Source organism: Phocoena sinus, chromosome 13 (assembly GCF_008692025.1).
Source record: "Phocoena sinus isolate mPhoSin1 chromosome 13, mPhoSin1.pri, whole genome shotgun sequence".
NCBI lineage: Eukaryota > Metazoa > Chordata > Mammalia > Artiodactyla > Phocoenidae > Phocoena > Phocoena sinus.
The window spans coordinates 45,096,929-45,121,707 of record NC_045775.1 but is presented as its reverse complement, the minus strand read 5'-3'; the positions used below and the strand labels follow the sequence as shown (position 1 = coordinate 45,121,707).

At 35.6% G+C, this 24,779-nt stretch overlaps 1 protein-coding gene across 1 annotated transcript in view; it reads left to right on the top strand.

Moving 5' to 3' along the window:
- Nucleotides 1-24,779, top strand: part of PSME4 (proteasome activator subunit 4) — a 101,960-nt gene that overhangs the window by 70,747 nt on the left and 6,434 nt on the right. The window contains exons 21-43 of the mRNA XM_032652499.1: nt 318-373; nt 1,373-1,429; nt 1,658-1,713; nt 1,807-1,905; nt 3,216-3,278; nt 3,562-3,657; nt 5,229-5,360; nt 6,256-6,465; nt 7,847-7,983; nt 9,320-9,373; nt 9,648-9,777; nt 10,429-10,510; nt 11,708-11,861; nt 12,407-12,476; nt 13,326-13,451; nt 13,988-14,140; nt 16,015-16,119; nt 16,666-16,757; nt 17,633-17,764; nt 18,138-18,346; nt 20,128-20,213; nt 22,087-22,215; nt 23,251-23,406. Coding sequence (XP_032508390.1) covers nt 318-373; nt 1,373-1,429; nt 1,658-1,713; nt 1,807-1,905; nt 3,216-3,278; nt 3,562-3,657; nt 5,229-5,360; nt 6,256-6,465; nt 7,847-7,983; nt 9,320-9,373; nt 9,648-9,777; nt 10,429-10,510; nt 11,708-11,861; nt 12,407-12,476; nt 13,326-13,451; nt 13,988-14,140; nt 16,015-16,119; nt 16,666-16,757; nt 17,633-17,764; nt 18,138-18,346; nt 20,128-20,213; nt 22,087-22,215; nt 23,251-23,406 — 2,584 coding nt within the window. The remainder of the gene's footprint in view (nt 1-317; nt 374-1,372; nt 1,430-1,657; nt 1,714-1,806; nt 1,906-3,215; nt 3,279-3,561; nt 3,658-5,228; nt 5,361-6,255; nt 6,466-7,846; nt 7,984-9,319; nt 9,374-9,647; nt 9,778-10,428; nt 10,511-11,707; nt 11,862-12,406; nt 12,477-13,325; nt 13,452-13,987; nt 14,141-16,014; nt 16,120-16,665; nt 16,758-17,632; nt 17,765-18,137; nt 18,347-20,127; nt 20,214-22,086; nt 22,216-23,250; nt 23,407-24,779) is intronic.

The window sequence follows — 24,779 nt, the reverse complement described above, 5'->3', positions numbered from 1 at the left end:
ATAAATGTTTAACATCAGATTTAATCTTTTACATTTGAGTATTGAATATCAGTGTTATGTTCATTTGAGCAGTGAATTTCCCCCCCCTAAAGTCATTACATTTAATTAACATTTTTTTAAAGATGAATAACACTGTCCTTACTGAAACAGATAGAGCATTAATCTTCAGAAAGCTAGAGTAAAGAATTGAAGTACTGAAGATGAGAGATCTGTGTTTGTTAAAGATCATCATTTAAACATTCTAGCAATGACACTTTTCCCTTTAAGCCTCCTTATTGGTATTATTAATAAATACAAGCATTCTTGTTTTTATACAGGGTACCAAGTATGGTGTCCTTGGAAGAGACAAAGTTGTATACTGGACTTGAATATGGTATGTGAATCCTAATCTGAGTAAATCTGTATGGACTGTTTTCATCAGTCACTGCACAAGGGTTAAAATGGGATAATTTTGTAGTTAACAGTTTTTCTAGTCTCTTTTTTATATGTAGAATGAATATTAATTACTTAATATTATCTTTGCTTTTTCTGGAGAAAGTGTGTAATTATTATATAAAGAATAGCCAGTAAAAGATAGATGCTTTCTATGTGCAAAGGCAGACTTTTCATATATTGTAATGCTCATTTATGGTTAGAATTGTTATAGAACTGTTGTATTATACTTGATGTAAACCCTTACCTATTCTAACTATCTTTATAGTATCTTTCTATCACAGTGAGTTAAATTTTATATAAATACTTATGTAAAACATTTTGTGTTAATTTAATGTTCTGAATCTAACATTAATAGAAATTTAGCACACTTCTTTATTGCTGGATTAACATCGGAGTTCATTGCATACATTAATTAGGTGTAGTTTGTTTGTTTGATTTGGGTCACCACAACTAATTAGAGAATCCTATGCATTTATGGCCTCTAATTAGAGGATAGAGCCTTTGAAATATTGGCAGAGATAGTTTTATCTCCCTCCTCCTTGCCTGCCTAATAAAGTTTTGTAAGCAGGTTCTTATAAATGTGAAGGTTTTAAAAGTTATTCTGTATCATGCCAAGCTACTAACCAACTATGATAAAGACAGACCCATTTGGTTTTTCTTTGTTTTTTTTTTTTGTTTGTTTGTTTATTTTGTTTTAGTTTTTATTGGGGGTATAGTTGATTTACAATGTTGTGTTAGTTTCAGGTGTACAGCAAAGTGAATCTGTTATACATATAAATATATCTCCACTCTTTTTTAGATTCTTTTCCCATATACAGACCCATTTGTTTTTTTCCTGGATACGTTATCTCTTCTTGATATAACTGTTGATATAAACTTCAAAGCTCTGGTCAGCATTCAGTGTGTAAAATGCTTTCTCTCATTTTTTTAAAAATAGATCTATCCAGAGAGAACCACCGAGAAACAATTGCTAGGGTCATAAGGAAACTTCTTAGTAAGTACAAATATGTATTTAATTTATGTTTATTAATAAATATTTAGAAATTTTATTTTATAGCATGTGTGCTTTTACTTAACCATTTTAAAAATCTAAATGGTGAGAATACCAGGCAGTGGTTTTTTTTGGTTCGTTTGTTTTTTGCTCTCCTTCCTTAACCAGTATATCAGGAGTCCTATAGTAATTTAAAATATTTTAACCAAAATTCTTTTCCTCCTCTTATAGACCACATACTTAATAATTCAGAAGATGATACCAAGTCCTTGTTTCTTATCATAAAGGTACAGTTGTCACTTAACAGTTGCATAATTGTTAATATGACTGGGTTTGACTTGACGACTCATAAATATAAAATTTGCAATTCTTTGATGCAGATTACTGGAGACCTTTTGCAATTCCAAGGATCTCACAAGCATGAATTTGACTCTCGTTGGAAAAGCTTTAACCTAGTAAAGAAATCAATGGAAAATCGGGTCAGTATTTTCACCTAAAGCTGAATTTTTTTTAAAGGTGTATAATATTGATATAACCACCTGATTTAGCAATTATTTGGCATACAGAGGAAGTTCCCTATAAGTAAAAATAGTAGATTTTCAAATATTATATGATGGTATAATCAAAAGGATCCTAGAAAAATGTACTTCCCTGAGACAAACTCTTCTGTCGATTTCCATGGTAGTCTCTGGACTCTCAATGGCAATTTCAAGTCTGATAACTTGGCAACAGCTTTCTTACCATGTAAGAAACTGAAGGAGTAAAAATAGGAATTGTCCACAGGCATGACTTTAAAGCATTGCATTTTATGTAATCTTATGTTATATTTGGTCTCCAAGAGAAGTCAATACAAGCTTCCCTGGGAGCCTGGAAGAAAGTATACTTAAGTCAGCCATTTGATGTTCATAGCAGTGTTCTTCTATAGGAGACTTTTGTTGAAATTGAGTCTGAAAAGGTTATATGAGTTCATTGTTTAGGCACAGGGTGCTACATATTTTAGACAAAGGGAATGGCATGTGCCAGGGCAGGGAGATGTACAAACATGGCATGCTTTAGCAAACAGTGTTTGTAGGGAAGAGTGGCAGGAGGTAAACTAGGTCATTTCTAGTTTTGCCCAAGAAAATGCTTCAGTTTTACATTCAGCAACGGGTGAGTCATTAGAAGTTCTTAAGTAGATCTGATGTAAATGTTGGAAAGATCATTATTCAATTCGGTGAATTTTGAAAAGCTCTGCCATCGCTGTGAACAATAAGCAGTAGGCGATTGAGACTGGAAGCCGGGAGGCTTTAGTTAAACTATTATAATAGTTCAGATGGGAAAGCACAGCCTGAATCCAGTCACTGGCATTGGGGTGGAGATAAGGTGTTTTTAAAAGAAGATGGAATTGTGGGGACTTGATGACTAATGAGATACAGGTGGGAAAGAGGAACAGTCTGAGTTCCAGACATCTGCCTTTAGTGACTGGATAGAACATTGGGGGTGGGGGAGAGCTTAAAAGATAATTTTTACAAAAATAAAAAATGTTATATTCTGTAGTAAACATACACAACTACCCAGAAAGGCTGTTTATAAATTTAATAGAGTAAAGCAATTTTCTTAGTGGGCTGTTTTTGTATTTTTAGTATTTGACTGAATAAAAGTCTGATGATTTTAGAATAAATGAAATACCTTCAGTACCCACTATCCCATCCTGTACCTTCTTTGAACTAATTTTTTGTTAAGGGATTCAGGGGAACCATTGTTGAAGTCATTTAGGGAAAATGTTGAAGTGTTTGCTACTGTTTTTCAGCTCCATGGGAAAAAGCAACACATCAGAGCACTATTGATTGACAGAGTAATGTTGCAGCATGAGGTAAATAGCTTTTTAAAATCATGATGCCTTTTTTTTTGTCCTGCCGTGCTGCACAGCTTGCGGGATCTCAGTTCCCCAACCAGGGATTAAACCCAGGCCACAGCAGTGAAAGCCCGGAATCCTAACCACTAGCCACCAGGGAACTCCCCACAGTGACTTTTTTAAATGACAGTTTTTCAAATAAATATTTAATTATTGGTGTTACTTCATAATTAAATGAACTTTTAGTAAAAAACTTTGAGATTTGATTTACACTGTTTTGTTTTGTTTTTTTTTTTTGTAGCTACGAACACTAACTGTTGAGGGTTGTGAATACAAAAAGGTACATCAGGATATGATTAGAGATCTTCTTCGTTTATCTACAAGTTCATACAGTCAGGTAAGGCTAGTCCAAACAGTCTGGGCATGCCCCCTCTCACCCATTTTGTAACACGCAATCTGAAGTATCCCCATTTTAACAAGGGAATTTAAATAATTTATTGGCAAAGAAAATTTACATTTTAAATGACATATATTCAAACTAATCTTGCTTCTCTTTTTAAAATAATGTTTATTTTTGCTGTTCGTAATTGCTTCTCAAATTTTTTTTAAAAATATATAACTAATGTTGGTAGATAGTGCTAGTGTAATGTTGATGCCACTTAAATTAAATCACATTATGAAGGCCTGTCTGTGACGGCCATATAATTCTTCCTAGGCATTCTGCTTGAGTTCAGGAAGCTGATACCATGTGAATTGTGGGGTCCCTCCTTTCAGGTAGCATAAGACCAAAAATTTATCTCTAAACACAGAGAACTGGGAAAAGTAAAGAGATTCATGTACAGCCAATGATTCTGTCTTTATAAAATAGTGTAAATTAGGAAACCAATCTAACCCAGAGATTTTGCCTAAAGTATTGTTTTAAGAAGTTTGAAATATGTACAGTGTATTGCTTTTATTCATTACTATTTAACTAGTTCATGGATTATAAATTTATACTGAATCTTTTGCTTGGGTTAAAAATATGTGGCCTAGGGCTTCCCTGGTGGCGCAGTGGTTGAGAGTCCGCCTGCCGATGCAGAGGACACGGGTTCGTAACCCGGTCTGGGAAGATCCCACATGCCGCGGAGCGGCTGGGCCCGTGAGCCATGGCCGCTGAACCTGCACATCCAGAGCCTGTACTCCGCAACAGGAGAGGCCACAACAGTGAGAGGCCCTCGTACCGCAAAAAAAAAAATATGTGGCCTGTACTTGAGGCTTGCATTGAAAAGGTTAAGTTGTTCTGTGTTTTGGAAAGTCTTTGATTTTCCTTGTGTAGACACAAGAGAAAATCTGACCCTTCTCATTAAGAGTAACTCAGAATAAAAAGTTTAAATCTGCTGATTATGTTACTGAACAAATGCATATCAGTTCCATTCAGTCTCTCCTTTATCAAAAGGATATTTGAACCAGTGTAACTTTTTTTTTTTTGGCTGTGTTGTTGCTCGCGGGCTTTCTCTAGTTGCAGCAAGTGGGGGCTACTCTTTGTTGGGGTGTGCGGGCTTCTCGTTGCAGTGGCTCTTTTTGCAGAGCATGGGCTCTAGATGTGCAGGCCTCAGTAGTTGTGGCATGCGGGTTCAGTAGTTGTGGCTCATGGGCTTAGTTGCTCCACGGCATGTGGTATCTTCCCAGACCAGGGATCGAACCCGTGTCCCCTGCATTGGCAGGAGGATTCTTAACCACTGCGCCACCAGGGAAGTCCCTGAACCAGTGTAACTTAAACCATGGATGTGGTTGGTGGTAATTTGCTTTCCTTCTGATAAAAAGATTATCATTTACTCATTTTTGTTAAGTTATGTGCTTTGTTATATTTTTCTGTTATTACGAAAACATTTAAATTACCACTGCTTTGTTTTAATGATTCATTTAGAAATTTTTTTGTAGTTTGTCTACCATTTAATAAAAGTCATCTGTTAATAACTGTTTCTTTAGGTCAGAAATAAGGCCCAGCAAACATTTTTTGCTGCCTTGGGAGCATATAACTTCTGTTGCAGAGATATCATTCCCCTGGTTTTGGAGTTCTTACGGCCTGATAGGCAAGATGTCACACAACAGCAGTTCAAGGTATAGGGTTTTTTATTTTGTTTTACTACGAAATTTTTCAAACGTAGAGAAAAGTTGAAAGAATTTCACAGTAATGGAATTGCTGACCCCCAAGGCAGATGTGTAATTCAAGAATGTTGTAGAGGATCTAACTCATTGGGTGATATGTTGTCGACCTTGTGGAGAGCAGTTTAAATGGACAAAATCAGACAAGTCAAGTAAGCTTAAAATTGGAAACTGTCTATTAGGTCAGTAAAATTGAAGTTACAGTGATCTTATAAGAACTGTAAAGAGGATTAGAGCCCAGGGTGGTTAGGAAGTCAGATTGGAATTGTTCAGGTGAATGTTCAGGAAATAAAATGTTTTGGTACTAATAGCTCTTTTCATTAAAATGGGGTACCTTAGAAAGAGGTACCTACTGTTATCAGAATCATTCTGATTAATTGAGCTCCTGTGAGTAAAAAGTACACAGTATAATTAAGTAACCTAGTTTTTATATACTTAGAGAAATACTTGGCAATCAGATTTAACCACAATTTTTAAAATTATTTTGTACGTTATACCCTAAAATGCTAAGAGTGACACATTTCACAGCCTTTATAAATGTAGTAGAGGAGAATTAGAATGGAAGCTATATCCGTAAAAGCAATATCTTCACATTTCTATATTACCTCATTAATAGCCATTCTTTGAGCTAACCCTCTGTTAAATGACTTAGAGAAAATATTACTGGATTGCACTTAAGTGTCAAATTCAGGTTTCTAAAAGTAACGTGTTGAATGTGGGGACCTATTTTATAACCAGTACCAGGCATTTAAATAATCAGTGTTTAGTAAATTTGAAAACAACATGTAAGTGAGTTGGCTACAACTGAACAGTGCCTCTTGTTTCCCATATTGATCATTTTTTCCTGCAGGGTGCCTTGTATTGTCTCCTTGGAAATCACAGCGGTGTATGCTTGGCAAACCTTCATGATTGGGACTGTATTGTACAGACTTGGCCAGCAATTGTTTCTTCTGGGCTTAGCAAAGCAATGTCCCTGGAAAAGCCATCAATAGTGAGGCTGTTTGATGATCTTGCAGAAAAGATTCATCGGCAATATGAAACAATTGGTTTGGACTTCACAGTAAGCAAAATCATTTTTTTAATTCAAATTTTAGTGCAAACATTGCCTTGTCAAAATGCTATCATTTTCTTGTGTTTTTTTAGTAATCATATTCTTGGCATTTGATTCTAATTTTTTTTAAAGCATTAGTACTCTGTTTCCTTTTACTGCTTTAGTGATCATTACTATAGATGGCAGGGTAGCGTAGGAAGTTGGAGCATGGCCAGGAGAGAACTAGGTGGTTTTCTACCAAGAGGCCACAAAGTGTTATTACATTGTTGCATTTACCATTATCCCCTGTATGTCTGCAGCCTCATTTTTCAAAGAGTTGGTTATATTTTAGGAGGTCAGTTCTACTAGTCAAAGTCACAGAAGATTGACCACAGGGTTCCATAATTTATAGTGAAGATTAAAATTGGATGATTTGACAAATGAAAAAGTAAATATCAGGTTCAGTGGAGCTCAAATGGGGAGAGATAGCAGATCATCATCCAAGAATTGTAAAATCCTATTTACACACCCATCAGAATTGGGGATGGGTAGAAGAGGTGTGAGTGTGGTTGAATCCCCCTCTTTTCTGCAGTGATTATTTTTGATGTCCATACTCAGTTGTTTTTTTTTGTTGTTTTTTGTTTTTTTGCGGTATGCGGGCCTCTCACTGCCGTGGCCCCTCCCGTTGTGGAGCACAGGCTCCGGACTCGCAGGCCCAGTGGCCATGGCACACGGGCCCAGCCGCTCCGAGGCATGTGGGATCCTCCCGGACCAGGGCATGAACCCGTGTCCCCTGCATCGGCAGGCGGACTCTCAACCACTGCGCCACCAGGGAAGCCCCATACTCAGTTTTAAAAACCACTGCTCTAAATGTATTCCTTTTCTGCAAAACATACTCTTGCTATTTGTAACTGTTGTTAGATTATGCTTTCTTTTTTAAAATTTTTTAAAAATTGACATGTAATTCACATACCAAAAAATTCACATTTTGAACACAACAGTTGTGTGCTGTTATATACTATTGTGAATATATATATATATATATTCACAATAGTATATTCTCAGGGTTGTACAACCATCACTACTCTAATTCTAGAACACTGTAATTACTCAGAAAAAGAAACCCTGTACCCAATAATTTTTTTAAATTAGTTTTTATTGGAGTATAGTTGCTTTACCTGTACCCAATAATAATTGCTTCCCATTCATTCCCCCATACCCCTAGCCCCTGGAAACCACTAATCTACCTTTTTTCTCTGTGAATTTGCCTATTATGGACATTTCATCTAAATGGAATTATACAGTTTGTGGCCTTTGGTATCTGGCTTCTGTCACTCAGTATATTGTTGTGAAGATTCATCCATGGTATTTCAGTACGTCATTTTCCTCCCTGGCTTTTCTTTTTAATAAGATTCCAAAGTCATGTGTCGGAATAGCAGAATTACTTCAACAATCAAAAAACCCGTCTATCAAACAGATAATGCTTAGCTCAGAAAAAATTAAAGAAGGACTTAAACGCCAACAAGAAAGGAATGCTGATGCCCTAAGGTAATTATGAATGCCTACTTATCGTGACATATAACTTTATAGATAGTAGGTTTTAAATATCTCTAAAATATAGATGCACTGTAACTACCTAATGAAATTTACACACTGATTCTGAAGAGATACCAAAATGTTAAGAGGTAATTATTGTGAAGATCTCTGATTGTCACTTTCAGCTATGGAGGTAGAAAACACCATCTCACAATAAAATTATCTTTTTAAATTATTTATTTATTTAATTTGGTTGCACTGGGTCTTAGTTGTGGCAGGTGGGCTCCTTAGTTGCAGCTCAAGGGCCCCTTAGTTGCAGCACACGGGCTCCTTAGTTGTGGCAGGCAGACTCCTTAATTGTGGCATGCGAACTCTTAGTCTCAGTATGCATGTGGGATCTAGTTCCCTGACCAGGGATCAAACCTGGGCCCCCTGCATTGGGAGCGTGGAGTCTTATCCACTGCACCACCAGGGAAGTCCCTAAAGTTATCTTAATATCATATGTTTTTTTCAACATGAATTGATTTTTCTTGTAGTACACATATCCCACTCATTAAATCTTAAATTCAAGTTCAACACGTTTATCTCTTCATATCTCTTATAATAACTTTCTGATCGATAACATTTATACAAATTTGTTACTAGGATATTAGTAAACTGCCTTTAGATTTTTGGGACCAAAACACTTCAATGGTAACACTGAAGCAGGAGCCTTCCTAACTTTATTTTTTTCTTTGCCGTATGAATATGCTTATTAATTTTTTTCTAACAGTTCTGTATAAATAATAAACTTTACAGCCTACCTCATGTATACCTGGGTTGTTACACAGGTAGACCACTCCTAACCAATTGATTACTACTCACAAATTTACTTTTGAATGTCCACTCAGGAATGGTTGAGTTGCTCAGTGTACTTAGCACTTTTTTTTTTTTTTCCTCTGCCTTTCATTTTCTTTTCCCAGGGTTAGGCATCTGCTTTCACTCTGGCTTTCTTCTCATCAGACCCTTTATAGTCTGGTGATGAGAAGAGGAGGGTGAATTTGAATTTATATTACATTATTTGATGTTCATCTTAGTTTTGTTTTGTTTTGTTTTGTTTTTGTGGTGCGCGGGCCTCTCACTGTTGGGGCTTCTCCCGTTGCAGAGCACAGGCTCCGGACGCGCAGGCTCAGCGGCCGTGGCTCATGGGCCTAGCCACTCCGCGGCATGTGGGATCTTCCCGGACCGGGGCACGAACCCGTGTCCCCTGCATCGACAGGCGGACTCTCAACCACTGTGCCACCAGGGGAGCCCCATCTTAGTATTTTATTAAAACAATACCTTACCTGAATTTTTTTTTTTTTTTAAGGAACTATGAAAATTTGATAAACACTTTGCTAGATGGTGTGGAGCAGAGAAATTTGTAAGTGCAAAAATATATTTTTTTAATTCTCAAACTTTTATCTTCAGTATTATAGGAGGTTTCTACCCTGAAGGCCATGAATGACTGTCAGAAAATTGTAGTCTGATTCATGAGTTTAGAAAGTATGGGGCTGATGATAGGAGCAGTATTTTTCAATATACCTATTTAGATTCTTGGGAAACTTAAAATTATAATGTTTCAAATACAGGGTTGTTTTTTTAAAGTGATTTTATGAATGATGTGTTTTGTGATTCCCCCCCACTCCCCTTTTCAGGCCCTGGAAATTTGAACATATAGGCATTGGGCTTTTGTCTCTACTTTTGAGAGATGACCGAGTGTTACCGCTTCGTGCCATACGTTTTTTTGTTGAGAATCTCAACCACGATGCAATTGTAGTTCGAAAGGTAGATACTTTATTTTAGCTATAATCTTGGGTTTGAAAATTTTTGCCTCACCTGATATCTTGAAGTGTATTGATTTGAAATCTACCTCTATCGGTTCTGAGATGATAGTAATTCATCCAACAAATATATGAGGAGGTGTTCAGGTACTGTGCATTTCAACACTGGAGATGTAGCGGGGAACATGTTTATAGGTTAATTGGAAAGATTGACTTTAAAAAATTAATTACAGTTATAACATGTTACAGGAAGGGAAAGGTATCTGAGTGATACAACTAGTTGGTTTTAACTTGAAAACTGTTAGAGGTAGGTTACAAGATGGGGCTGACCTGACCTGGCACATTGAGAAAAGACCCTTAGAAAGAAATGTTTAGGCTGAGATAGGAAGAATGAGCAGGAATTGATTTAACAAAGAAATGATAAAAGTGTTTTAGGTAGAGACTAGCATGGATGAAGGTTTAAGTGTAAGAACTGCAACTGACTCAGTCCAAGTCAAGAGTTAGCCCTCATGTGGCTGTGCTGCCAGATGTCAGTGGGTGAGGTATTTCTCTGCTTTGGAAAGAAACAGAACCCAGATTCTGCTTTTGATCAAGGGAGCAACCATTTGAGATGTTTAAAATTTTGATATATGTACCTTACCTGCTTCTTTTTTAGATGGCAATCTCAGCTGTTGCTGGTATTCTTAAGCAGCTAAAAAGAACCCACAAAAAGCTGATCATCAATCCGTATGAAATCAGTAAGTGCTATCAAACATAATGAGCGGTGCTTCTCAGTCAAACTTGGAAAGTTTCTTTGAAATGTATAAATTACAGTTCTTGATGTCAAGTATTTTTCTATACAAAATATAGGAGTATAGGAAGATTTTAATATGAAGTGTGAAATAATATAAAGGGAAAACAGTTGACTTAGTAAAAACTAGTGATAGCAAGTATTTATAAAAATAGATGGCTGTTTATGTCTTTATAATACATAAAATGTGTAGCTTTATGTCTTTATAATACATAAAATGTGTAGTTTTTACACACTCTGGGTACACATGTCATCTCCTTACTTATCAGCTAAGCAATTATACTAGTTATTTATCAAACTGTATTTCAAAGGCTTAAAATACCATCACCATTTAATTCATCAATATATTAAGTGTTTCTTCCTCAGTAGTAGGATTAGGGGTAAGATTAATTTGATTTTGGAGGGAGAAAAACATCATTTTTATTACTTTGGCTATCATTTTTTTTTAATCTCTGATAACTCCTGAGATATTCAAACAGCTGTCTTCAGTTTACCCCCAGCCCCATTTTGGGAGGGAGTGTAGCTGTGCACCAACTACCACCTTTATTTTGGAACACTATAAAATGGTGTTAACTAAATGTGGGAAAGACTTTCATTTCATTATACTCTCTACTACTAATCTTGTTTTACCCTCACTTGAAACACATGTTTGTAGGTCTCATATTAAATGAATATTTAATGGTCCCAAAAAACAAGTGTGTGTAGGTGCATGTGTACGTGTGTGTGTGTGTGTGTGTGTGTGTGTGTGTGTGTGTAAAGAGAGAGAATGTCAAAGTGTACACATGGTGAAATGTTAAAATTGGGGGCATCTGGTTGAAGAGAGTATATGGGAATTTGTTGAGCTCTGTAATTAATTAATTCAAACCTAAAAAGTTTGAACAAAATTAATCCTTTTAATTTTGGTAAAAGGGATGAAGTATGGATCAAACTTGACTTTCTCCCCTCAAATAACTATCCCAACACCATTTAGTGGATAATCCCATCTTTCCTTCTCTGATGTGAAATGCCTCATATGTATGTGCTTTTGCCTTGAGCGAATTTTAACAGAGTCTTGTTATGAAGATAAACTCACACTAGCACTATTTGAGAATAATTATTGCACAGTTATTTTGAAATTCATGAAATGTAATTGTCTTTTCCTTAGGTGGATATCCTAAACCCCCCCAAATTGTTGCTGGTGATAGACCCGATAATCATTGGTTGCATTATGATAGCAAAAGTATACCAAGAACTAAAAAAGAATGGGAGTCAAGTTGCTTTGTGGAAAAAACTCACTGGGGATACTACACCTGGCCACAGTAAGTTGCAACTTGCCATGCACATTATTATTAAACAACTTCTCTTTGATATAATTTGTTTTATCATCTGGATTTCTAGGGAGGTTCTGAGGCAGTTGAAGCAGTTAGAGGTACTTTGTCACCAGAGATACACAATCTCTAGCTTTTTCCATCTTCCCTCTTCCTCTTTTTCTTTGTTCTTGCCAGTGCTATGCCTCATCCTGCCTCTTTCCTTTCCACTGAAACCCTTAGGCTTCCTTAGTCCACTATTATACATCTAAGGAGTTTGTTAATAGTTGCTCTAAGTTATATTCCTACCTATTAATACTACACATGTCTAAACCAGCCCCAAGAAATACTTATTTGTCTCTTATTGACACCAATAATGTATGTCATTAGGATGCAATGACCTAAGATTTTTAAGGTGGAAGACTGAATGATATGCTCGTAACCCACAACTTAGCATCTCATTAGAGTTCATTAGAAGTGCCTTCTAATGCTTTCTATCCAAGAAGCTCTAATGTTGTTTCCTATGTGTATTACAAATATAAACTCTTACTGTGTAGGAATATGGTTGTTTATGCTGGTGTGGAAGAGCAGCCTAAGCTGGGCAGAAGCAGAGAGGATTTGACAGAGGTAAGCATTTAATTTCACCACGTGTAAACACTTACCTGGTTCAGATGCATCTTACTTTTGGCCCCTGATTTATATTTCAAACTAAGTTCATGGGTTTTTTTCCCCCAGTTTGTGTATTGCAGCATAATAAGTATTGGTAAATGTGCGCTCCCTTATTCCCCCCCAACCGTCCCCCCTTCTGTTAGGACCAGTTAGCACAGGTCTTCTATATCTAAGGTCACTCCCAAGTTACTACCTACTTAGCACTCGGGTACTGGCTTTAATTTTTTTATTGCGTATAAATGATGGATACTCAGTAAATAGATGTTTGTAAATTTAAGTTGGAACTTCTTAGTCTTTGTAGAACTTCTTTATCATTTTGAAAGTTGATGAAGGGCTTTTAGGTTTATGTCTTTCTTAATTAAGTTAATGTTGTAGCTTTTATTTTCTAATTCTGAGCAAAGTTTACCTTTTAACTGCTGATATTTTATAAATATGGAAATACTTTGCTGGGGTTTGGTTTGCAGTTTGGAGGATTTTCCTTATTTGCACAGAAATTGGCACAATAGCATTAAGTCTTCGTTTCTCAAGCAGAACATTTTTGGTTTTATTTCTCAGTTTGAGAAGTGGAATCCAAACTTGAAGAGCTGAAGGAAAACTTTTAGCTATTCTTAGGATTTAGCATTTTTAGGAGGCAATATTATTTTGGTTCCAGAAAGGCTCTATGAGAACTAAAAATTCTTTAGAATAGAACAAAAATAAAAACTTACTGTTGAGTTTCAAATCTTTATGGTTGAATTTTAATGTTTTCAGAATCATGTTTTTAAATAGATTTTAATCCCTGAATGTTCTTTTTTTTTAACTTTACAGGCAGAACAGATTATATTTGATCATTTTTCTGATCCTAAATTTGTGGAACAGTTAATTACTTTTCTATCTTTAGAAGACAGAAAAGGAAAAGATAAATTTAATCCTCGACGTTTTTGCCTCTTTAAGGTAACTATGTTATTTACATACCCTTTTCATAAAGCTTAGTGACTGTCAATTTGTAGGTTCATAAGTTTTAAAGTATTTGTTCAAAGTTTGAGTTTAGTCATCTGTTATCTTTATCTAAAATGACTCTGGAAGTAATGCCTATCATATTCATCTTGGCTTAAGGTCTAGGACTCAAAAAAAAACAAGCTTTTTAGTATTTATCTCTAATATTTGTAATTAGCAGTAGAAGCAAAAAACCAAAACCCACAAGACTATGTGCATTTCATGTTTATTTGATTTTTTTTTGAGGTGTGTGTGGTATTTTTAAGGTTAGAAATTAATTTTTCTTTCACTGATCATATTTTAATGTAATGTGGCAAATGACAGTGTTTTTACCATTTCAACTTACAGATATTGTTAAAACAGTTAAGTTCTATAGGGGAGAATATGGAGTTTTTTAAGCACAGTAGTAATAACAGCAAACAAATATAAGCATGTGATACTGGAGATGCTATTCGTTTGAGTACTAAAGAACTTTCTTATTTTTATTTGCGTAGGGTATATTCAGAAATTTTGATGATGCCTTCCTGCCAGTTCTGAAGCCCCATTTAGAACGTTTGGTTTCAGATTCACATGAGAGCACGCAGCGATGTGTTGCAGAAATTATAGCTGGTTTAATCAGAGGCTCTAAACATTGGACATTTGAAAAGGTGATGTCATTTGTACAGTGCATTCCCTCTTAAAGCTGTATTATGCATTTATGCAACAATTCCCAACGCGTTAGGTATTAACACCTAGCTCAGTCCCTCAGCCTCCACCACCACTGTCCCTCTGCCAGCATTCCGGTGCCACCTCGGGCTGGCGGTCCTCAGGAGGAGCAAGGCGACAGGTGGCCGGGCAGGCAGCTGATGGGGGCAGTGGCGGGGCGGACAGTGGTCCTACCTGCTTGTCTCGTCTCCATGGGGTTAGCCCGTGGTGCTGTGAGCTCTAAGGTGGACAGCAGGTTGTGTGTTTATCAGAACATATTCACGGCTGCGTCGAGGGCACACACATCTTTTAAAAAAAGAAAAAGATGTTAACACCTAAAATATGAAATGTTTAACTTTATATTGCTTTTGAGTATAGGTCACAAAGTCGTGGTCTGTAGGTGGCATTGAATGTCTTTTAAAATCTGAATTATTTTCCATCCTGTAAAAAGGATTTTCGTTTCTCTTGAGAAGTGGGAAGATTGTGGAGTACTGGCCCCGCATTGCTGCACTGTATCAGTTGGCTGGGGCTGTGCGTGGGTTTCTCCCTTCCTGAGGCACTCTCTAGCCTCTCATTAAATCTTTTCTCTTACCCTCTGTGCTAATTTACATTACTCATTTGGTCTCGTAGATGGTTTGAGTTTGACAGCCTTGTTTTGAGTATCCATCTTTTTAATTGTAAGATTAAGTTTTACATATCCACCCTAAGGTTAGTTTCTTAGCAAGATGCACTAGACTGAAAATAACCTGGTAAAATGTCCAGAATGCCTGAGTAAAAGGTAGGCTGCCATTTTTCAAAGAAAAGATGCAAATATTGTTTCTGGTAAACTTAATTACACATACTTTTTAGGAGGATTATCAACACTTTTTAATATATTAATTTAGTTATACATATTCGAATCATGTAAAGTATTCGTTAGTTTGTAATATTGCCATTTTCCTGCTCACATATGAAACAATTTTATTTAAACGTGTCCATACATATCCTTGTCATCCTGTCTCTGTCATTTTTGAGTTACCTCATTTCTAGAACACGTCTCCTTTCCGTATAAGTTATTTAAGATATAGCTTGTTTTTTTCTTTGTATTCAGTGCCTAGTGCTACCACTGGAAATTTTATCCCAAGCCCTCTCTCCCCATTTGTCCTACATAGGTCCTTTTGACTAAAGTATAGTCCATGGACTTGCAGCTTGGGCATCACTTGGGAGCTTATTAGAAAAGTAGGATCCCAGGTCCCACCCTGATCTAATGAATCAGAATCTGCGTTTTATCAGGATCGCAAGGTGATTTGTGTTCTCACTAAACTGTGAGAAGCAGTTTAGTGTTTAGACACATATATATATATTCACAGTTTCTGTATAACTGAACACTTTTAAAATGCTATTTATAGTCATCCAAACTTGGAATTTAAAGGTTATACTTCAGGCTAATACTAAATTGTATTGAAAAGTCATTGCTTCCTATATTGGGATTCAATCAAGTGACCTCCATAAGCATGCAAAATACAGAGATGATTGAGGTTTTGTTTCAGCCCAGTGTACTAGGTCAGTCCAACATTTAAAGAGAGAACTTTTTAACAGTATGAGAGATTTTGTAAGAAACCATATAAAGTGTCTCCTCTTTTCTGATTTTTGTTTTATTTTTTTGGAAAAAGATGGCCTTGTTACCTGGATATGTATCATGATAACATGGTGAAGTTACTTTCTTGGATTATTTGGGTCTTCTAAGAAATAAAGGAAGTATCAGGTTGTGTATTTGTATGTGTGTGTTTGCAGAAAAGGATGAAGAAAAATGTTCTGAATATCATTAACTTTTTCCTGTGTATTTTGTTTTGAGTAGGTGGAGAAGCTTTCGGAGCTTTTGTGTCCTCTGCTTCGAACAGCATTGTCCAACATTACAGTAGAAACTTATAATGACTGGGGAACTTGTATAGCAACGTCCTGTGTAAGTTCATTTTTGTGTCTCACTGATTTATTCAAACTGTTTCATACCATGTCTCAAAATGTGTAAAATCTCATTATACCTCTTGAATCCTGAAATTTTATCATCTTACATGACTGGAGATGGTTCTGTTTAGCTTTTTACATAAGCCTTGAGTGATAACTCTTAAGTGATTGTTATACCTTCTCTGCCATGGTAATTGCATTTTTAGATTAAATGACAAGTCAAATCCTATATCTAGAAGTGTAACTTACATACAGTAAAAGCCAGATGATACAAGGTTATAGGTATTATTTTTGACACCTTTTATGTCCAGGGCAGTTATACTTTGATTTAAGAGAGTCCATTTAGCTAACAATTTTCTCACTGTTAGTCTTTCTAACATGAGCTATAAGAATACATTTGGATTTGACTTGCCTATGAGTTTTAGTTTGATTTTCTTCCTCTATACTTATATTTATTTATATTTCTAAAATAATGATGTCTGATTTATTTGAAAAATTGTATGACCTCTGTTTTAATTGCTGCTGCTTTATCTTTTCAACACAGGAAAGCAGAGATCCCCGGAAACTTCACTGGCTTTTTGAGCTGCTGTTGGAATCACCACTGAGTGGTGAAGGAGGATCCTTTGTAGATGCATGGTAAATAAGAAGGAAGCTTATGAGGTTAACAAAAGATTTTACAACAAAAGATAACATCTTTGTTCTTTATGTATAAGTAGAAGTGAAATGTCTGTACTCCTAAAGGCTACATAATGTAACACTGTCTTCTGGGAGATGACCATAGTTCAATTCAATACAACATATGATTCTAAATACAGTTATTTCTCAATTGAGAACAAGTAGGAGAATTGGAGGCAGCCTGAGCAATTCAAACATAAAGTAGGTCCAGCCTACTCTGCTGTCACATCTTTTATATCAGGACTGCTTTTTTGTACCATGACAGTATTACTAACTTCTTTATCACGTTCTAATTTTTCACTGTTTCCTATTAGGAAAGAAGATAGTAATCCTTTTAAGGAAAAATATACTTGGGCATAAGGAGCTGCAAAAATTACTGAACAAGAGAACAAAATCTAGATAATCCTGTAACAAGAAGAATAATTTTTTTATTATTATTATTAATTAGTGAGGAAACTTCTGATGCTTAGAAATTAACTCAATGAGTATTCTAAAGTCACTGTTTCCTTTGATTTTATAGCAGTGGATATGAAATGAGATACAGAGAAAATGATGTAGAAAAATTAATAAAATCTTCCTAAAGGTGCTATTCTAAATTGTTAGTTTGGAAATGAAACAATTTTAAGTGGAATACAAACATCATTAATCTATACTGTCAACATGTAAAAGCAGGACTTCCCTGGCGGTCCAGTGGTTAAGACTGCACTTCCACTGCAGGGGACACGGGTTTGATCCCTTGTCAGGGAACTAAGATCCCACATGCCACAGAAAAAAAAAAAAAAACATGTAAAGGCAGAGAGGGGCACTAACACAACTCTACTGTGCTTTACTTTTAGTCGACTCTATGTCTTACAAGGTGGCCTTGCCCAGCAGGAGTGGAGAGTACCTGAGCTATTGCATAGACTGCTGAAGTACTTGGAACCCAAACTCACCCAGGTTTACAAAAATGTCAGGGAAAGAATAGGGAGGTAGGTATTATTTTCTCTGTGGTGTGGTATACCTCTTGAGTTCTTTTTATCCAATTTTAATGTCTAGTACTACATACTGGTTATGTTACTGTTGAGTTTCATGATATCCTCTTCTTCAGATTTTGTTTTATATTGTATTGTGGGACATTAGACAAGAGTCTCTGAATGTAAAATAGAATGGTAGTGTGCTCACAAGCCAGTGGGGAGTAGTCGCCACACTGTAGTTTTTAATACCTCAGAATTGTGTGCACAGGCACAAGACCCTCTCTAGGGATTGTCTTGGGAAAATTTACTTTGGTTGGGTCATACTTTTGAACCTTAGTTTTATTGATAATGTGGGATCTCTTCTTATTATATGTATTTTATTTTACAGTGTGCTGACCTATATATTCATGATAGATGTTTCTTTGCCAAACACTGCACCAACAGCATCCCCTCGTGTCCCTGAGTTTACTGCTCGAATTCTAGATAAATTGAAACCCCTCATGGATGTAGATGAAGAAATTCAGAACCATGTTATGGAAGAAAATGGAATTGGTGAAGAAGATGAACGAACCCAGGGCATTAAACTCTTAAAAACTAGTGAGTGGCTAAACTTAGTAGAAACTCCCTCTAAAAACAGATATTTTAGATTATCCTATTGACTTCTCCCCCCTCCCCTTTTTATTATGGTAAAATGTACATAATATAAAATTTACAGCTGAGTGGCATCAAATATATTTACATTGTTATACAGCCATCACTTTCATCCATCTTTATACTCTTTTCATCTTGCAAAATGGAAATTCTGTACCTTAAACAATAACTCCTCATTCTCCCCTCCCTCAGCCCCTGGCAACCACCATTCTACTTTGTCTCTGTAATTTGCCTATTCTAGGTATCTCATATAAGGAGAATCATACAATATTTGTCCTTTTATGTCTGGCTTTTTTCACTTTGTGTAATGTTTTCAGTGTTTATCCATTCATCTGTTCATGGACATTCAGGTTGTTTACACCTTTTGAGTATTGTGAATAATATTTCTGTGAGTATTAATGTAGAAGTATGTTTGAGTCTCTGCTTTCAATTCTTTTGGGTATTGAAAGCAGAATTGCTAGACCATGTGGTAATTCTATGTTTAATTTTTTGAGAAGCCACCAAGCTATTTTCCACAGTGGCCGCACCATTTTACATTCCAACCAGCAGTGCAGAGGGGTTCCAACTTTTCCACATTTTTGCCAACACCTTTTATGACTGTAGCTCTCCTTATAGGTGTGAAGAAGGTATCTTGTGGTTTTAATTTGCATTTCCCTTATGACTAGTGGTTGAAAATCTTTTCATTGGCTTATTTTCCATTTTTGTTTCTTCTCTGGAGAAATGTCAAGTTCTTTGCCCATTTTTGAATTAGGTTGTTTTGTTGTCGTTGAGTTGTAGTTCTTTCTATATTCTGGATATCAGTCCCTTATCTGAAAATGATTTGCAAATATTTTCTCCCATTTTGACTCTCTTGATAGTGTCCTTTGATGCACAAAAGTTTTAATTTTAATGAAGTCTGATTTACCTCTTCTTTCTTTTGTTGCCTTTGCTTTTGGTGTCATGTCTAAGAAATTGTTGCCAAATCCAGTGTCATGAAGTTTGTCCCTTAAGTTTTCTTCTAAGAGTTTTATAGATTTAGCACTTACATTTCAGTCTTCAGTCTACTTTGAGGTAATTTTTGTCTATGATATAAGATAAGGATCCAGCTTCTTTCTTTTGCTTGTGATACCCAGTTTCCCAGCATCGTTGGTTAAAAAGACTGTCGTTTTTTTCATTGAATAGTCTTGGCACTCTTGTTGAAAATTGACTGGCCATATGTGTGAGCATTTATTTCTGTGCTCTCTGGCCTATTCAATTGGTCTCTATGTCTGTTCTTATGTCAGTACCACACTGTTTTGATTACTATAGCTTTGTATTAAGTTTTGAAATCTGGAATTGTGAGTCCTCCAACTTTTCTTTTTCAAAATTGTCTTGATTATTGGGGGTTCCCTGTTGTTTGTATATCTAAAACTTTTACAAGGATTCTAAGTATAAACAACTAACTTAGTCATCAGTTTTGCTTTGTTAGGATTTTTGAAGGCTAGTTTTAATTTTTACTTTGTGTGAGTGTTTGTAGACCATTAATAATTTGCTGATTCATTCTTTGAGGGTGGCTTCAGTCCGCTAGATTAGTTGATACCATTTGTTATGGATCCTGTCACACTGCTGATCTAATTTGTGAAGTAACACAGACCTCTTTCTTTACATTGAAGAGCTATCAGAGTGGCTGATACTAGCATAGAATCCCTCTACTTTGTAGTCTCTAACTGGATAGCAAAGACTTACTCTTTGTGTTTGTTTCCATAAAGTATTGAAATGGCTGATGGCAAGTGCGGGAAGATCCTTCTCTACAGCAGTCACTGAACAACTTCAGCTTCTACCTTTGTTTTTTAAGGTAAGTTTATGTCTGAAATTAAAAATGCATCCCCTTTATAATTATCATCAGATGGTTGATAGGTTTTCAGACTGTGTATGATTTGTTTTCATCTCTGAAAGGTAGAATAGTCACAGGAAAATCATTAGGTGTTAGTGGTTAAATATTTGTTGAAATAATCTTTCTAATATTAGGTAAGAGTAGGTTCTTGACGGTTACATGAAAAGTCTAAAGACAGAACATTGTTTCAGTGAGAGCCAGTTTTCAAGTAATAGTTTAGGAAAATACTGATAGCTTTAAAAATAAAAAGCCACAATGACATTTTTGAATATAGCTATTTCTGACTTTTTAATTCAATGTATAATAAATTTGAAAATCAAAATGTTCAGTATATTGTATTTATTTTACATTGCTAAATGGCCACTATATATAGTTGGTTCTAGCAAATATTTGCAGGAAATAACTTGTGTCTGGTAATCATATTGAAGTATTATTTGGTGCAAGATATAACCTGAGGTGGTTTTAATTATTCATCTCTCCAGTCAGTGGATAAAGCTAGTAAACTAAGATTATATAGTAGTTTCCAAAATTATAGTTGGTAGTGATGGCTGTGGTTGGTTGTGGTTAGGAAAACAGTCTGGTCTTATTGCAAATTGGGAAGGCTTGGCACAAACATCACCACTACTTGACAATTATTGGTCAATACAGTTATTATTTAAGATGGAGGGCCCTTGTTACTGTTTATTTGCAAATGGCATGCTAAACTTTTCATCTGCCATGATGTATTTTGTCTTTAGGAAATTTCAAAAAGATAACACTTATGGAAATTTTCAAAGGATTCACTACTAAAATACTTCTTAAAGTGCTCTGTAGGGCCTGATACCCATGGATACCTTTGGGATCTTTTGGGATATAAAAGTGGACAGTAGCCATTAGTGTATAGATAGGTCTTTGTTACTTGTAGGTCCTTGGTGTAGATATGGTTTGTCTTTAGGGCAGTGGTACTTAAACTTTTTTCCACTACCACATACACAGTGGTATGGAACATGGTCTCATATGTTCGTAAATGGGTAATGTGCAATGAATGTTGGGATAGCTGGAGTTCCACCCTTTTTCTTCACTCAGAAAAAAATCAGAAAGCAAATAGTATATGAGAATGAGGTTGATAGGATGATTTATTTGAATCCACTTGAAATTTGCAGAAAAATGTGTATCATTAGATTGCTGTACTGCATAATTTGCTAGTGACGGGCCTAACAGTTAACCTGAATATACAAATATTGAGGTTGAGAATCTCCTTTAGGCCTTCACGGTAAGTGGGATCTGGTATATGCAGGCATCAAATAGTTGGGGAAATGTGAGCACTACTGAATATATTTTAACTGTAATGAATTTTTATGTATGATGTCATTACAGGTTTTTAAAATAAGAGATTTTATCTTTCAGAGATAAAAATAACTTTTTTTGGCGGGGGGCATGCTGTGTGGCTTGTGGGATCTTAGTTCCCTGACCAGGGGCTGAACCTGTGCCCCCTACACTGGAAGCACAGAGCCCTAACAACTGGACTGCCAGGGAATTCCCGAAAATAAAATATTTATGGATGAAATATGTCTGGGATTTGCTTCAAATAATTTAATTGGGGGATGGGGAACTACAGGGTAGCAAAAAATGAAAGGATTAGCCATGAATTTGTCATTGTTGAAGAAGTGATTGATTCATGGGGATTCATTATACTTTTCTCTAGTTTTGTGTATGTTTGGATTTTTCTGTATGTTTGGATTTTTCTGTAGAACTTGTTAAAATTAAAAATGGAATTTCTTTTATGTAAGGATGCCTTTGTACTTATTGGCTGTTTTTCACTTTATGTCTTTGGGTTTTTTTTGTTGTTCTCTAGATTGCCCCAGTGGAAAATGACAATAGCTATGATGAACTGAAAAGAGATGCAAAGTTATGTTTATCACTAATGTCTCAGGGGTTGCTTTACCCTCATCAAGTGCCTTTGGTACTTCGGGTGCTAAAACAAGTAAGAGTGTATATCAAACACTTATATCTTTGGCTTACAATTCTAAGAATTTCACAAAGTCAGCTGAGGTACACACAACACCTGATACTTGCATTCATTTTGAATCTTCTTTTAGTTTGAGAGGAGACATATGTTGACCAAAGAAACAGATTTATAATCTGTACCTGGCTCTGCCACCGACTTCTTTGACACTGGGCAGGTCACTCAACCCTAAATTTTCTATATACATAAAGAGCTAATTATTGAAGCACCTTGGATACAAAGTGCTTATGAGGGAGGGGGTGGGCATTCTCTTTTACCATTTCCCCTTTATTTTATTCACTTGTATTTTCTGATCTGTGGTAGAAAGACCTAAGTGAGTATATATTTTCTGACTGCATTTTTATTTATTTATTTAATTTATTTTTGGCCGTGCCACAAAGCATGTGGGATCTGTGGGATCTTAGTCCCCCGACCAGGGATTGAATCTGCGCCTCCTGCAGTGGAAGCATGGAGTCTTAACCACTGGACCACCAGGGAAGTCCTGTGGCTGTATTTTTAGTGTACTATGTGCTCAGCTTTATGTAGGTTACACATGTGTTATATAATATAAAAAATGGACATGTTCCCATGGTTTCCCCTGAAAGATATTTTTTAACAGCCTCAAATGGTATTTTTTTGCAGTAGAATTTAGTAGTTCTCAACTTTGTTTGCTTTCATTACCCTACCAGCTACTATCAAAAGTAAAATAAAATAATGTGCAGGCGTTGGAGGATTTAAGAGTAATTAATTATAAATAATTCTTCTAAAATTGACTTTTATCTGTGTTCCTTTCCCTTTACTCTCAACCATTCATTCATACATTCAGAATAACTAACTTTTACCTGAAATAGCTTGTACAACCTTTTGTTTAGAAGGAAGTATAAGATGAGCTTGCTCTAGCTGTACCTGTAAAAGTAGAGTTATATTGGAAGTATATATTATTTGTCATTTCACTGTCATCTCATGTTCTTGTCAGCACTGTTTTCATTATTTCTACTAATTTCTCATCCACAGACAGCAAGAAGCAGTTCTTGGCATGCTAGATATACAGTACTGACCTACCTCCAGACCATGGTATTTTATAACCTCTTTATTTTCCTAAACAATGAAGATGCAGTTAAAGACATCAGGTGGCTGGTTATAAGTCTTTTGGAGGATGAACAGCTAGAGGTAAAATTTAGGTTATAGCAAGCCGAAATTTAATAAATTTAAAGAAAGCATTATGGCACCTCTTTTAAGAAGTATTTACACACTGATATGTAAAGTAAAAGTAACTTTAATTTTAACATAGCCCTATGTGATTAGTTTTGATACCCCAATCATTTCCTGTAGTACAGATGGAAACAAACATTGGACACGTTCTTGTTCTGGCTTCTCTTTGCAATTGGGCAGATAACATTTATGAACCAAAATTTTCTTAATCTATGAAATTGCAGGTGATAATACTCTACTTACCTTACTGATTTTTAAAGGGCTAATAGGAATGTGTATGAGAGCAGTTTCAAGAGAATGAAAATCTACACATAGGTGCTATTATTCAGTAGATTTAAGATAAGATTGCTGTCCCTTTTTATTTTCCTTGGTAGAGAAATTAAAGTCAGCTTTTTTGCTGAAGTAGCATTAAATAAGATATAACTGTCTAAATTGGCCTTAGGTAAAGAAAATGTAATTGAAAATTTTGTGAAATGTTTGCTTATTTTATTTTATGGACTTTATGGGTTTTCCATATAGTGGAGCACTCCCAGTAATTATCTGTATTTTATTTGAGAGCACTGAAAATAGATTTGTATCCCTAGGAAACTGGGAATGGAAATTTCTCCACCTCCCTTATGAATCTATGCATTCTGCATTCCAGCTTTCTTGTGTTCTGGGAGCAGATATGTCCAGTTCCTAGGGTACTCACCCAGTGGTTATAACTCTGACAGCCTTTGATTAAAATATTTGCAGCTATCTGTAAATTTTTTTTAGACTATTCTTATTTTTTCTTCATTAAACTTAAAGGAATGGAAATGGAAAGGTGGAAATCTCAAAAGTCAGTGTTTCCTACCTTTAAATATTATAGCTAAACCGACTGTTTTCTGGACCTTGTTTTAGAACATTTTTATAGATTATTCTTGTATTTTATTCCATGTAGTAGGCTTAAACTTAGCTGTTACTATAAACATAGGCATGACATTTATTAAAACTATCAGTTTTAAAACATGTGGTACTGAATATCAGTAATAATTAGCCTGAAGTATTCATGATAATATTGGGGAAAAAAAACTTTGTGGTAATCTAAATGAGAAATGTTTAAAGAAAACTTTATTAGATTTAAAGGAAAATTTTTAGAAATGTTGGGAAATTTTTTATAGATAAAAAGCTAAATACCTTTTTTGCTTACCTTGTGAAGTTAATTATTCTAGACATGTACAGACTGACCCTTGGAACAAAATATCACAAAAGTAGATGCCACTACTGGGAAAGAGAACAATTCAGTTAGAGGTGTTTGGGTAATTTGATAGCAGTTTGGAGAAAAAAAAATAGATGAGAACATCTCACAC